The sequence below is a fragment of the Plecotus auritus genome (genome assembly GCF_963455305.1).
Source record: "Plecotus auritus genome assembly, chromosome: 2".
NCBI lineage: Eukaryota > Metazoa > Chordata > Mammalia > Chiroptera > Vespertilionidae > Plecotus > Plecotus auritus.
This window is the reverse complement of record NC_137771.1, coordinates 70345599-70360694: the sequence shown is the minus strand read 5'-3', so window position 1 is coordinate 70360694 and position 15096 is coordinate 70345599. Positions and strand designations below refer to the sequence as shown.

The 15096-nt window shown below is 41.7% G+C and overlaps 1 protein-coding gene across 4 annotated transcripts in view; it reads right to left on the bottom strand.

Annotated features, from left to right (window-relative positions):
* Positions 1 to 15096, bottom strand: part of LRRC8B (leucine rich repeat containing 8 VRAC subunit B) — a 78906-nt gene that overhangs the window by 6496 nt on the left and 57314 nt on the right. For all 4 annotated transcript variants that reach the window (XM_080657575.1, XM_080657578.1, XM_080657577.1 and 1 more), the window contains one exon: positions 3975 to 6142. In XM_080657575.1, coding sequence (XP_080513701.1) covers positions 3975 to 6113 — 2139 coding nt within the window. In that variant the 5' untranslated portion in view covers positions 6114 to 6142. The remainder of the gene's footprint in view (positions 1 to 3974; positions 6143 to 15096) is intronic.

Sequence of the window (15096 nt, the reverse complement as noted above, 5' to 3'; positions counted from 1 at the left end):
TTTGAGTGAAGCTATTAATCCCCCCTCGCCCCCTTACTTGTGCTTCTCCATCACGTTACTTATGGATGAGCATCCAATGAAACTTTAGCACTGGGATAGAGATGGATGCTGCCTCTTCCTCTCCCGTCTTCCACACACATCACTCTTTGCATTAACATCAGTTGGACTGATGCATTTAAGATGCACTAGAAAGAGCTCTAGAATAGGGGTTGAAACACTTGGGTTCCATCCCTAGGTAGCTTCAGACCTCAGTTCAAATTACTATGAGCCTCAGTTTCAGTATCAGTAAAAGGAGGGCAGTGGACTAGAGCAGAGGCTGGATAGTAAATATTTTAGGTTTTGTGGGCCAAGAGACAAAACTGAAAATTATGTAGGTGCTTATATAACAAGAGAGAAAAAAATTCATACAGATTTAAGTGATGAAAGTCAAAATATAATAATAACAATTGAACATATATTTTTTTTGTAATATAGGCCCACAAATGAGAGCAATGGACTTTATTCATGAACACTGAAATTTGAATTTCATATAATTTTTATGTGTGACAAAATATCATTATTCTTTTGAGTTTTACCCCCAACCGTTTAAGAAATTGAAAACCATTCTTAGCTCAGGCTATGGGTAGATTTGGCTCCCATATCTTTCAGATATGAGTCTTTGTTTCTTAGTTTAGATCTTTATTCCTAATTGTAAATCATAACTGATTAAACCTTTTCATGGAGTTTTGTTTTTTGACTGTCCTCTCCCAACTCTTCTTTTTTTTTAAAAAGTTTTATTTATTGATATGACAGAGAGAGAGAGAGAGAGAGAGAGAGAGAGAGAGAGAGAGAGAGAGAGAGAGAGAGAGGGGGAGATAAACACTGATTTGTTGTTTCACTTATTTATGAATTCATTGGTTAATTCTTTTATGTTCCCTGACCTGGAATCGAATTCAAACCTTGGTGTATTGTGATGACACTCAGCTTTCTGGCCAGGGTCTAATCTTCTATGCACTATAATCAGAGCCACCTTTGAAACTACCAGTTCAAGCTAACTAGAACTTTCAAGCTCAAGTCTCACCACAGCTACTTTCCAATGAATCAAATATGAACTTGACTTGCAGACCTCAAGGCACTCTCCATTCGGTCCACTTTGATAAATGTTCTCACTTCTTATTACATCTGGGCATGTCTGTTGCAATCCTTTGTGCATGATCTCTATCTTTTTTAGATTTCCTGCCTCCAGCTTTCTCAGGATATGTTCCACGAAACTCAGCGTTACTATGAAAAAGCGTCATGCTCAAGTAAGTTTGACAAACATTGCACACCATACCTCCCTCCCTCTTAGAGAAGCATAATGCACACTCATATTTTAAAAGCTCTGAAGTATCCTGCTGCAAAAGCATGATAAAAAGAAATGTTGAATGCTTTTGTGATAACACCCATTACTATCCTGTGAAAGAAACTCTGGAGTGCCCTCCCGTTGGATGTCTATCATTTGGGGAACTGCCCAATAGCTTTGCTATCTAGAGAATTCCCTATCTTATCTTGGTGCTCAAGTACTAGCATTCATAATTCTACCAGTCAATGCTCAGACTTGGACTTTGAATTGGGGTAGTGTCACCAAGAAGCAGAAATCACTAAGAGCCTACCTGGTGGAAGGGCAAGGGTGTAGAACCTAAGACCATTGGAAAACACAGATACTTACATTACGATTCATAACAGTAGCAAAATTACAGTTATGAAGTAGCAGCGAAAATAATTTTATGGTTGGGGGTCACCACAACATGAGGAACTGTATTAAAGGGTCGTGGCATTAGAAAGGTTGAGAACCACTGCCTTAGAAGAATCTTTAAAACTTCTTCTCTCAGGAATCTTTACCAACCTCTATTCCAAATGCATGAATCAACTCACATTTCTAAGTATATGCATATGTAAATACTTATGCATTGAATTTTATATATCATTTTATTTTTAAAAAATATATATTTTTATTGATTTTAGAGAGGAAGGGAGGGGAGAGAAAGGACCCAGGACCCTTTAGTCTGCAGGCCAATGCTCTATCCCAGTGGTCGGCAAACTGTGACTCGAGAGCCACATGCGGCTCTTTGGCCCCTTGAGTGTGGCTCTTCCACAAAATACCACGGCCTGGGCGAGTCTATTTTGAAGAAGTGGTGTTAGAAGAAGTTTAAGTTTAAAAAATTTGGCTCTCAAAAGAAATTTCAATCGTTGTACTGTTGATATTTGGCTCTGTTGACTAATGAGTTTGCCGACCACTGCTCTATCCAATGAGCCAAACCGGCTAGGGCTATTTTCTAAGTTTTATAGATATTTTGGTCTACCTCATAGAATCATGAGGATATCAAGATTAGAAGGAAGCTTAAAATTAAATTCTACATGAAACCTGATTTTCTAATTCCCTTTAACAACATTCCTACCAAGAGACTGATAATCTATATCTAGACAGTTTTATTAATAAGAAAATCACCTCTCCCTTCTTAATTGTTCATTCAATCTTTGGACAGCTTTTTGGGAAAGATGAGAAGTCTTCTGCTTGTTCTATTAATATTAATATTAATATTAATATTAGTTAACTGCAAAATTTAACAACACTAATGATAAATCTCTAGACCCATAGACTTCAAAGTATGGCCACAAAATCAACAGTATCAGCTTCACCTGGGACATTTTAAAACGGCCAACTCTTGGATCCTACACCAGACCTACTGAAATGGGAACCCTGGAGTGGGGCCCAGGAATCTATGTTTTCACAAGCCCTTCAGGTAATCCTGAAGTGCACTATTAATCTAAGTGAAGCCTAACGGAGTTTTAAAACCTCCTTATCCTTTAAGACCTGAAGATTTCTTATCTAAGAATGGGCTCTAACCTTTTACATATGTGCAAAGTCTTAAGAGTTCTAAAAATCAGAGCCCTCATTAAAATTTGAATGAATTTTGTGCCATGAATTTTGCCCTCACTCCCTGACTTTCTGATATTCCTCTAACAATCCATGGTCTTCAAATATAATACCAGGTGATTAATATGTTTATTAGCCAACACCATGCTCACAGCTATATTTAGCATGAAATATGAATGATAAAAGTTCTACGAGATAACACATTTGTGAGTGGGATAGAAGAAAATAGCTCCAATTTCCAACTAGAGGAAGACCACTTTCCTCTCTTGGCAGACCTGAGTTCCAGGTTTCCCTGCCCTCCCCCTTTTGGACATTACCATCACTCCCTTGCCGCTTTTGGCTAGCATGAATTTTTTTTTTCTTTTTCCTCCTCCTTCACATTTTAACCTAGGAAACTAGTCATTTATTTTGTTTTTTCTTGTTTCAGAGATGTTAAGTTTTCCTTAACTTGGCTTTACTGTTGCAAATTATGGTTCATTTGTAAAGCATGGATGCTGGAAAAAGCTTCCAAGAAGCCCTAGTGTTGCATTATGGAACCAGGCCTTTCATTTCGCATTGCCTTTCTAGACATGCACGTAGATTTCAAATCTGTCTTACCGCATCACAAAAAAAGATTTACGAATAACTCATGATCACAGTATATTTACCAAAAATTTCTGCTCCTATGACAGATATGGAAAGCTGAAAAGTTTTATGAAACTTTCTAAGTAGTTAAGACCTTTCCAAAATGAAAAGTAAGTTCTGTCATACCTAATTAGTTTAACATACTTCAACTGTGATGTTTATGTAAAATATAGGAAAAGAGAATAAAGAAAACATGTTGAGCAACTACTACATATAAGGAACTGTGCCGAGTGCTTATATAATTTTTCATAAAATCTCCCTGACACTTGCAAGTTAGCTTAAAAACTGCTGCTCAGTGTTTTGGTAATTTGTCCATGGCCACATGTCTAGTAAGTGGTGGTCAGGCTGTTCTCAGAGGATGCTTAGTATGATTTAATGTCCATTTTCTCTATCTACATTACACACTGCAACAGCAGACACTCAAATGACTAAAGAGAAGAATGAATTTACTTACATTGTTGTTGGTCACAGCAAAGTACTGCAAATTACTCAAATATTGGATTTCTTCTGGAATGAAGGTCAGGTGGTTATAGCTTAGATCCAAATAATGTAGTTTAGTGCATAGAAAAAGCTGCAGGGGTAGATTCTCAATATTATTATGGTCCAAAGACAGCTGCTCTAGATTAGATAATGCCCCAATTTGGGCAGGAATATAAGCAATGTTATTGTGCCACAATTTTAAGCAAGAAAGATTCTGGAGATGCTGAAAGCTGATGATCTCCTCCACAGTTTTAAGGTTGTTTTCTTTTAGGTCTAACTCATGCAGATTGTTCAGGCTGAAAATGGAGTGTGGAATGCGTTCAAGGTCACAGCTGAGCAGCTCTAGGCTTTTCAGATTGACCATTTTTTTCAGGTTGTTCAACACAACCAGTTTGCTTCCCTCATTATTGAGGGACAGTTTCTGCAGGAAAGGCAGGAGGTCTGTAATGACTTGTGGGATCCGGGGCAGGTTGCTCTTCAAGTAGAGGGTCCTCAGGTTTTTTAAGTCCTGAAAGCCCTCCAATTGCATGGTACTCAGCTGCTCAGGGAGAACACAGCCCGACAGATAAAGTTCCTTGAGATTCTTCAGGTGAAATACCCAGCGTGGAATTTTCCCCATTTCAGTAAATTTCAGGCGGAGAACTTTTAAATTCTCCTCTAGAAAGGCCAGGGCAGGATGGTCTACCACCAGAGACGAATGGTACACATGAAGCTCCTTGAGGTTGACCAGTTGGGAGATGGTCGAGGGCAGCTTGACCTCAGGAATCAGCTCTAGGCTGAGCACTTCGATTTCAGTCAGCTCAAAAACATTGTCTGGAAGACCGTTTAGCATAAAGAGATGCAGTTCTACCTTGTCCTGGGCATTTTTCACCAGCTTACTTTTCAGTTTCTCCACCGTCCATTCATTATTGAGGTTGATCTGCTTCAGTTTGTTCTCACTGACCTCCGACAGGAATATGGAGAAGCGTTTGGAATAAAGAGGATCGTACTGGTCAGCCAGATGGAGGATGAAGGCAAAGTCATTCTTGACATCCGGTATGTCGCTGTAGTTGCTTTTTTCTCTCAACGCCTCAAAGGAATATTGCTTGAGGGAGCTCCTCAGCATCCACCACAAGCTGTAGGAGGAGGTGAAGCCATAAAGTATAACCAGAATGACATAGAAGGAAGCCAGGACCTTAAATATTTCTGCCAAGGAGTAGACGCACTGGTAACGCTTATATCCTGTGAAAGCCTGCACGTCAATTGAACAGTCAATTTCAAGAGTGATGTAGGTTAAAAAATATGGAACGTAACTAATGATGAAGACAAACAAAATGACTTTTACTATTATCTGCTTCAGATACACTCTGTAAATGATATCCTTCTGCTCCACGTGCATGCGGAACCTTTTCACTTTTTCAAAGATGGCTTTAGCCTGCTCGCCCTCCTTCTTGTCCAGGACACTGGAAGTCGGGCTTTCTATGCCAGCTGACTCCATGCCGGGCTGCGGGTAGGGCAATGACTGCCTATTGGCATCCACATCAGCCGAACACCCTGAGGATGAAAGCAGAACCTTGGACTTGGAGAGCGTCAGGGGCCTCACTGACTGCTCGGCCACTGTTTCCGACAGGGCGCGGGTGGTCCACGGAGAATCGAAGCACTTGTGCAGGATGGCCACAAAGTGCTCGAGCCTGGAACTCGTGCTGGGGTAATGAAGCCAAAAGTTGCTGCAGGCTGCGAAGATTAGCGTGTGCAAGAGCACCAGGTAGGGGAAGAACTTTGCGAACCAGTGGAGCTGCTTCTCATAACAGACGGCGTCGATGTAGGAGTACTGCTGGCGGTGGAGGTCATTCTGGATTCGGAGGGGGAGCGGAAGCGGCGGCCCAAGATCGGAGGATGCATTCACGCTGGCTCTCAAGAGGTGCCAAGGCACGGTGCAGTGATTGTCGAATTCCACCTTACACGGAAGACAGCACAGAACCCGGCTCTGCGTCAGCTGCAGCGCGCCCGCCAGCACGGCCACCAGCAGCATGACCAGAGTGATGTAATACCAGAAGACGTCCCACCACGGTTTTAGGATGTGATAAGATGATTGGGCGTCTGCTAAACATTTTAGCTCCGTTAGTGTGATCATGACTTTCCCTTGTAAAAGGAGTATAGAAACTGGAAGAGAAAAATAAAAGAAAAAGGGCTGAGGTAAAAGTATCCAAAATAAGCATTTAACTCTAACACTCATATACACATATCCTAAGTAGCATTTAGTTCAGGGGCAAACCCTTGAAGGCAGGACTGATCAGGGAATATAGAAGTCACATGGTTTCATTAGATAATGTGCACTTTAAAGTGCCTTAGGTGAGATACTGTTTGGTGATAACCGACTGGGGCAGGATGTGAAGCAACAATCTCATTTCCTCCTGCATTTTGACTCCATGCTGAGCTATTGAAAACCAGATTTTCTTCAATCAACACTGGGACAACTTGTTCTTATGCTACTTGTTCCTAGCTACAATTTACACCCTCCCAAAAACGGTGAGTAAGCTCTGTTCCACACCCTATCCCCCACGCCTGGAGCATTCGCTTTAGCCTAAGAGTTGTGTTTCAGTCACTAAGAAGAACCTCTTTTGAGCAAGCACTGCCTTATAAAATTACCCCTTCCGAAAATTCTAGAGGGATCTGCCAATTCTATGTTCAAAACAAAAAGCAATTTAATGCATTCGCTCCTCCCCACGCCTCCCCCCGCCCTCCCCCGCCCGCCCCAGCTCTTGCAATGTAACTAAAATTCATGTCCAACTTAGAGGACTTAAAAGCTGACAAACAATAGTAATGGCTTTAAAAAGGATTGGGAATAAAAATCCAGTTAGAGCAATATTCTACTATAGAGACTCTCATGTTTAACGTTTCCGTGGCAAAATACTAATAGAATAAATGACTAAGGGCATAATCTATTCTTATTATTTTTGCCATCAGAAAAACAGGGTGGATTTTTCAGTTTCTTTAAAAGTACTCAATGTTCCTTATATAAATGGTTTATGTAAAGTTCAGAAAGAGACATTACATAAAACATTAAGTCATTTAAAAATATTTTTAAATCACTTATTTTAAAAATTGTTAATTAGTAAAATCCAGACCTCCTATAAGAGGGCACAGAGCAAGATAGATAATAGGACATTTTGAACCTAATAGTGTATTTGGCAAGAAAAAAGAAGAAAAAAACCCACACAGCGGGCATGCTTATCTTTTGCTGGTGGTTCAGTTCTAACCTATGTCCATGGGCTTCTCTTATACTTTCTTGAATCTGAAGTCTTAGCATCTTTCCTAGGTCTGAGTTTCTCTTTCTAGATATCCTAGTACTGGTAGCACCCCCAAGGAAGCCTTTTTTTTGGGGGGGCTCATTCGTCCCCCTTCTAGAGACCGGCATCCTGCCTTGAACCCCAGAATTCCATTACAGATGCTCTGCTACCTGTTAATTAGTGTGCTCTCTTTTGCTGGTCAGCTCCAACATACTCCTTATCATCTGATCCTGAGCCCTATACCTTCTTGCTCTCCCACTTGTTAGGGCACCTATGACACCTGATTTTAACTGCCGGCCTGAAGCACCACTTTCTCCCTACATCCTCTCTGAACATCATATTATATGGATTCAACTTCCGCTTAGGACTTGGGTCTTTTTTATTTTTTATTTTTTTTATTTTTTTACAGAGAGGAAGGGAGAGGAATAGAGAGCCAGAAACATCCATGAGAGAGAAACATCAATCAGCTGCCTCCTGCACACCCCCTACTGGGGATGTGCTTGCAATCAAGGTACATGCCCCTGACCGGAATCGAACCTGGGACTCTTCAGTCCACAGGCTGACGCTCTATCCACTGAGCCAAACCGGTTAGGGCAGGACTTGGGTCTTGATTATACAACTCGTTAGGCATTCCCTCCTTTAGTTTAGTGGGTCTAATTCTAACTCTCAGCTCCTCTCATTCTGCCTCATCCAACTGCAGTTAACCATAATTGTTTGTCAAGACAAGACAAAAACCAAAACCAAGAGGAGTCTATGAGACAAACAGAAGGTCCTGCACGTAGACCCTAAAATGCCATAAACGTGGTAGCAGGCAGGATGGTAGAACATATTGATGGATGATCATGTGAAAAATACTAGGGTTTTTAGTTGGCATGAATATATACTTTTAGCTAATAGTGTGATAGCTATTATGATAAATATAGCTATGTGCTATATTAATGCTAACTAGGGGCCACATAGATAGATGAACCCAGATAAAGGGACAACAGTCATTCTGCACCTGCCTGGTGAGATCACACCTGGAATTCAATACTGAGTCATAGGTTAAAAATTAAGTGGGCAACAACAACAACAACAAAAAATCAGGAGCTACTTGTCTGCAAACCATTATCTACAGAGAAACGCAGGTAACTGATGATATTCAGCTGAGATAAGGGCAGTGAAGTAGATGGAAACTACTCAACTCCTCCCAGGACTGAACCGGAATTACAATAAATCATAGAACAATCATCCTGAAAAACCAACTGAAGACTAGTGGAAGAGAAGTCTTATAACCAAGGATTTACAGAACAGACTGGTAGGAAGGGCCGAGATGTGAAAAGGGCTGTCCCCACACCCACAGGTGGCAGATAAAAAGTCTGGGGGGATCTCTTAGTTGCAAAGGTTCTTCCTTAGGAACAAGGGTTCTCAACCCCATATTGGGATCCCCAGCTCAGAGCACCAGAACCAGGAAGAGGAGCCCAAATAAGATTTGGCTGTGAAAATCAGTGGCGATTCCGACCACCAGGGAGAGACAGGAGTCTGCTAGAAATCCAAGAACCCTCTTAAAGAGCCAGAGTAAAAAAAATTCATTCATGGCCACTCACTGTGGGTTCTGGTGGAAGGAAGGCGGATTAGAGAGGACTGGAGTCATTCAGGGGGAAACTGGGTTGTGTGCCTTAGGGAAGAGAGCTGAAGGGACAGCTGTACTAAAATCCCTCTGGACACCATCCACAGACACCGTCTTTCCTGGGTCCACTGTTCTCCATGCTATCAGTCTGGGGAGTGCACTAGCCTCACCCACCTGACTTCCTGTGGCTCTACACGACTGAGATCACACCTTGCATGGGAGCTGGCTGTCTGTGGCCAGCCTGGCAGCAGCACAGACTTCTTTGGGGAGCTCTCAAGAAGATCTGAGCACATTCGAGGGGTGGAAAAGACAACAGGGAAGGATGGAGTTGTGTGACTCTAGGGCGGGGGTGGGCAAACTTTTTGACTCGAGGGCCACAATGGGTTCTTAAACTGGACCAGAGGGCCGGAACAAAAGCATGGATGGAGTGTTTGTGTGAACTAATATAAATTCAAAGTAAAGGAGCGGAGGGGAGAGCAAGAGAACCCTCCGCTCTTTCGGCTCCGCGGGCCAGATAGAACAGCCGAATGGGCTGGATCCGGCCCGCGGGCTATAGTTTGCCCACGGCTGCTCTAGGGCAAGGGCCATGTTTCTTTCACACGCTGACCAGAGCCACCACCGACCCTGTGCAGAGCCCTCCCTCCACACACCCATATCTTGGTCTGTGTTCATCTGATGAATTTTGCTGTCCTCACCCTGATGACTCCCTGAGACCCCGCCCACCACACAGTTCTGCTGTTCCCAGGCAGGTGGTGGTTGGCCTTGGTGTACACTGAGGCTTTTGTTGAATGGCCTCAGACCTAGAAACTCGATGAATCCTACTTGCCCCTACCTGGTGATTCACTAAGAACCTACCTGACACAACTCGAGTACCACCAGAGGCATTTTCAGTGACTGAGCCTGGTAGGCAACCAGGAGGCAGAGGTGTGTGTTGGGTAACTTGGGCCTTTTGCTCACCTGCCCCCAGGCATGGTGCTGGTAGAAGCCAGGCTTAAAACACAGCTTGGCCCCTACCATGTACCCAGGCCCCACAGAGGCAGCCACAAACTGGATTGCTTTGGAGCTCTAAACTGGTAACCCAGGGCTAGTCACAGGCAGCGCCTGATATTGACCTGCACTAGAGTACCTCACAAGGGGCCCCAGAACCAACACACCAGGTGACAGGCTTCAGGCCACATCAGAGCATGACCAAATTAGTCCATAAGTGGCACAACCAAAGGGAGAGGTCAACAGGCACCAGATCCAGCTGGGGTGAATTGTGCTTTGTGGGGTTAGCCCCCAGACAGCAACTCATACACTATGGTCAAGATTGGTCCTCATAGTCAGCTAGACTGAGAATCAACACCATCAAGATAGGCCAATAGCACTCAAGACTCAACTACAACAGGAAGGCTCACATAAGCCAAACAAAAGACATGCCTGAAGCACCAAGCTCAGGTGACAAGGGAGATTGTGTCACCAAGTCCCACAGAATACCTACTAAAAAAGGCCACCATACCAAGACTGGGAGGCATAGCAGATCTATGTAATACACAGAAACAAATACAGAGAGACACCCAAAATGGGGAGCCAAAGAAACATGCCCCAAATGAAAGAACATGAGAAAGCTCCAGAAAAAGAACTAAATGAAATGGAGGCAAGCAATCTACCACATATAGAATTCAAAACAATGGCTGTAAGGATGCTCAAGAAACCTAGGGGAAAATGAATGAACTCAGTGAGAACCACAATAAAGAGTAAACACACAAAAGGACCTAGAAACCATAAAAAAAGAACCAGTCAGAGAAAGAGAGGTACCATATGATTTCACTCATATGTGGAAACTAATGAACAAAATGAACTAACAAGCAAAAACAGAGACAGATTCATAGATAGAGAGCAGGGGAGTGGGTGAGTTGAAGGGCTGGGTGGGTTGGGGGGGGAGGGTGGAAAGATTGAGAAAAAAACAAAAAGAGAAAAAACTCATGGATATGGACAAGAGTGTGGTGATGCCAGGGGGATAAATGGTATTGGAAGGAGACTTGACTTGGGGTGGTGAACACACGATACAATGTACAGATAATGTGTTGTGGAATTGTGCAATTAAAGCCTGTATAATTTTGTTAACTAATAAATTCAATAAAAAGGAAAAACAAACAGGAGTGACATATGTTATCTATATATATAAAAGCCTAATATGCTACGTGTCTGACTGTTCGACCAGTTGGTATGACGCGCACTGACCACCAGGGGGCAGACACTCCGACCAGTAGGTTAGCCTGCTGCTGGGATCCAGCGATCAGGATTGGGTGAGACAGGCCAGACATGCCCTGGAGCCAATCTCCCACGGTCCCTCCCCGGCCTCTAAAATATTTCTTCTAATTAATCTCCTTTCAATGTGCATGAATCTGTGCACCAGGCCTCTAGTAATAAATAAAACAAAAAAAACCTAGGAAATACCTAAAATTTCCACATATTTCTCCAAAACATTTCAAATCAACAAAGCTTTTTTTTTTTTTTTTCCAAACAAATCCTAACAGTAATGCTTTTTGTTGTTGTTGTTGTTAATTCTCACCCAAGGATATTCTTCCATTGATATTTAGAGAGTGGAATGGAGGGGGAGAGATAGAGAGACACATTGGTTACCTCCCGCACACGCCCCAACCAGGGCCAAGGATCAAGCTTGCAACCGAGGTACATACCCTTGACTGGGACCCTTCAGGCTGCAGGCCAACACTCTATCCACTGAGCCAAACCAACTAGGGCTCAGATCCACAAAGCTTTTGGACTGGTATTTAATTTTGCATTTTATTGATACATAGTTGTAAAAATGCTTTGGCTTTTTCCTCAGTGAAATGAAACAAAAGTCATAATTAAAGCATTCATGGCTTCAATAAAACTGTTGTATATATAGCTGCAGTGATATTTAAATATGAAAGCATTTTAGTTGAATATGAAACACACATAGGATCAACAGGAAGCTGATTTTAATAGGTGTGATGGATAATTTAAAGAGGGCTTGATTCCCAGGTTCATACTCCAAATCACAGCAGTAAATGATTTCAGCAGTTGTCTAAGTTATGGTGTGTTCCAAAACTAACAGTAAGATAATTTCATCTTGAAAATGTAAAGGCTATTTTCTAAATTTGGGATTCAGCTATAAAAGTGTTTTTGCTATCACTATTAAGTTGGCCTCGAAGACTGCAAATTAGACCACTGTCCTGAAAAGCTGCCTTTTAAAGAGCTTCTTTTAAAGTAAGAGCTTTGTTTACATTGAAAACTTGCAGTAGATTGATAAAAATAATAAAAGCAAACATATAGACATCGAAACTTACACTCTTAAAAAACAAAAAAAAGAAAAGAAATCAGTAACTAAAATTGGCAGATTTTCCTTTATAGCTTGCCTTTGATTTATACATTTCTATTTCCTGTCCCCGGGAATATAATGAAGGCTAAGTTATGGTGCTTTAGGTGCAAACTGTCTTCTGGATTATGCTAGATGCTCAAGACCGCTTATTCAGCACAAACTATTAGTTTTTGGCTATAAAAGTTCAAAGATTTACAGAAGGCTGCTCTCTGGATATCTGTGGTTGTTATCACTTTAATTCTCTTATTCAAAAACTTCCCTATTCTTGATCAGTGTTGAGAAATGGCATACTCACAAACACAGTGAATTTATAATCTAATTCATAAAAAAAAAATCATTACTAATATTGATGAAATCAGTCTTTCTCTAACACTTTGGTTGGGTCAGCCTGAAAACCTTTCCTTTTTTCCTGTCTCCCAGGACTGGAAGACCAGGTGGGGGGTGATTCCATCTGATGGGAACACCTCAAATTGGGGTTGTGATTGGCTCCCGGCACTGTTCACCTGGGAAACTGCTCCCCGATCCACAGATCCCACAGTCATGGCTCTCAGAGAGGTGATCAGGAACTCCAGTTCCTCAAAGTCCTCTCAAAGTGGAGAAGCAACAGTTAATGCTGTTTGTTTGTCTATGGCTTTGCCCCAGTGACACTGAATTTCAGTGATGTGCTATGACATAATCCTAGAGGAATGATAATTTGTTTGCTAGATCTTTGGATGCTGGAAAGAGGGAGGGAAGCAGGGAAGTCAGCAGAGAAAAAGAAAGGGTAAATAAGAGAACAAGACCTTACTGAGCACCTAATGTATTCCATTCACTGTGTTAAATCAGCTTGTTTAGTCTTATAGCTGCATTAAGAAATAGAGATCTCATCCTGCTCTGATAGTTCAGTTGGTTAGAGCATTATCTCGAAATGCCAAGGTTGAGGGTCCAATCCCTAGTCAGGGCAGATACAAGGAACACCCAATGAATGCATCAATAAGTGGAACAACAAATCAATGTCTCTCTCTCTCTCTCCCTTCTCTCCCTCTCTAAAATCCAATCAATAAGTAAAAATTTAAAAGGAAAATAGAGATCTCCATTTTATTGGTGAGGACACCAAGACAAATAGTGGTTACTTGCCAAAACCACCCAGTTAATGGTTATCTTTCTGTGGCCTGAAGCCCCCCACCAACCCAAACTCCATGCCTCCCATTGCATTATGCAAAAACATCTAAGTGCAGCTGGAATAGAGGAAGAGGAGAGGAAAGGGAGAAAGGGGAAAAAGAAAAAAAAGACAAAAACAAAAACAAAAAGAATGTGAGAAAGCTCTGAAATGCTGCCAATAGTTTTTTAAGATCAGTCCTATCTGAGGAGAGAGTAATCCTAAGCAGTTGGCAAGGTAGGCATACCTTGACCCATCATCTTCCAGTTTCTGGGTCACATGGCTCCATCTTTGTCATTTCTTAAGAAGCTATTTGGTAAATTCTCAACTTAATGCTCATCCCTCCCAGAGACATTACTATGTAATAAAACATTTTGCTGTTCTGGATGGTGTGCTCAGTTGATTACTAGGAGGTTGCCAGTTCAATTCCCAGTCCAGGGCACATGCTGGGGTTCTGGGCTCAACCCCCAGTACAGGGCATGCAGGAAGCAGCCAATCAATGTTGTGCTTTCACATTGATGTTTCTTTCTCTGTGTCCCTTCCCCTCCCTTCTACTCTCTCTAAAAATCAATGGAAAAATATCCTCAGATTAAGATTAACACCAAAAATAATTGCCAAAAGTATGACGATTTTCTGCAAAATACATTTGAGAAGAGAACATTTATTTGCTTTGTAGGGTGATCCAGCTTCCAAATTAGCCTTATAAGCAGGAGGTCTGGGTTTTATTTTGCTGAGACAACTTTCTGGAGTAGTTTTTTCGGTTTCTAAAATATAGCATTTTTAGATTCCTGACACTCTGTCACCTTTCACTCTGTTTTTTAAATGGAGAGGAATTCTTTCCATGGAGGAAGCCCTTCCCTATCTCTATAGCAATCTGATTTGAGGTCCTGTAAAGATGTTTTGTTTCTATTTCAGTAGGAAAAAAAAAAGAACCAGAAATGAAGAATACACTAGAAGAAATCAATATCAGATTAGATGAAGCAGAGGATAGAATTTGTGATATGAAAGACAATGTATCAGGAAACACCCAATCAGAGCAGCAAAAAACAAAACAAAACAAAAAACAACATTTTTTAAAGTGAGATAGTTTAAAGATCTGGGAAAACATGAAGAGCAATAACATCTGCATCACAGGGGTACCAGAATGAGAACAGCATAAGCTAGGGATCAATAACCTATTTGAAGAAATAATAACTGAAAACTTCCCTGACCTGGTGAAGAAAAGAGACATATAGGAAGTACAGAGAGTCCCAAACAAGATGAACCTAAAGAGGCCCACACCAAGACACAGCATAATAAAAATGGCAAAGGTAAAAGACAAAGAGAGAATCTTAAAAGCAACAAGAAAAAGACAGTTAGTTACATACAAAAGAGCTTCCATAAGACTGTCAGCTGATTTATCCATAGAAACATTTCAAGCCAGAAGGGACTGAAACAAAATATTCAAAGTAATGAAAAGCAATGGACAGTCCATTCTGAAGAACTAGAGTAGTTGAATGAATAAAAAAACAAGACCTATATATATATATCCTATATAATAAAAGGCTAATATGCAAATCGATCTAACCGCAGAATGACCGGACGCTATGACGCGCACTGACCACCAGGAGGCAGATGCTCAATGCAGGAGCTGCCCCTGGTGGTCAGTGCACTCCACAGGGGGAGCACTGCTCAGCCAGAAGTTGGGTTCACAGCTGGCGAGCGCAGTGGCGGTGGCAGGAGCCTCTCCCGCCT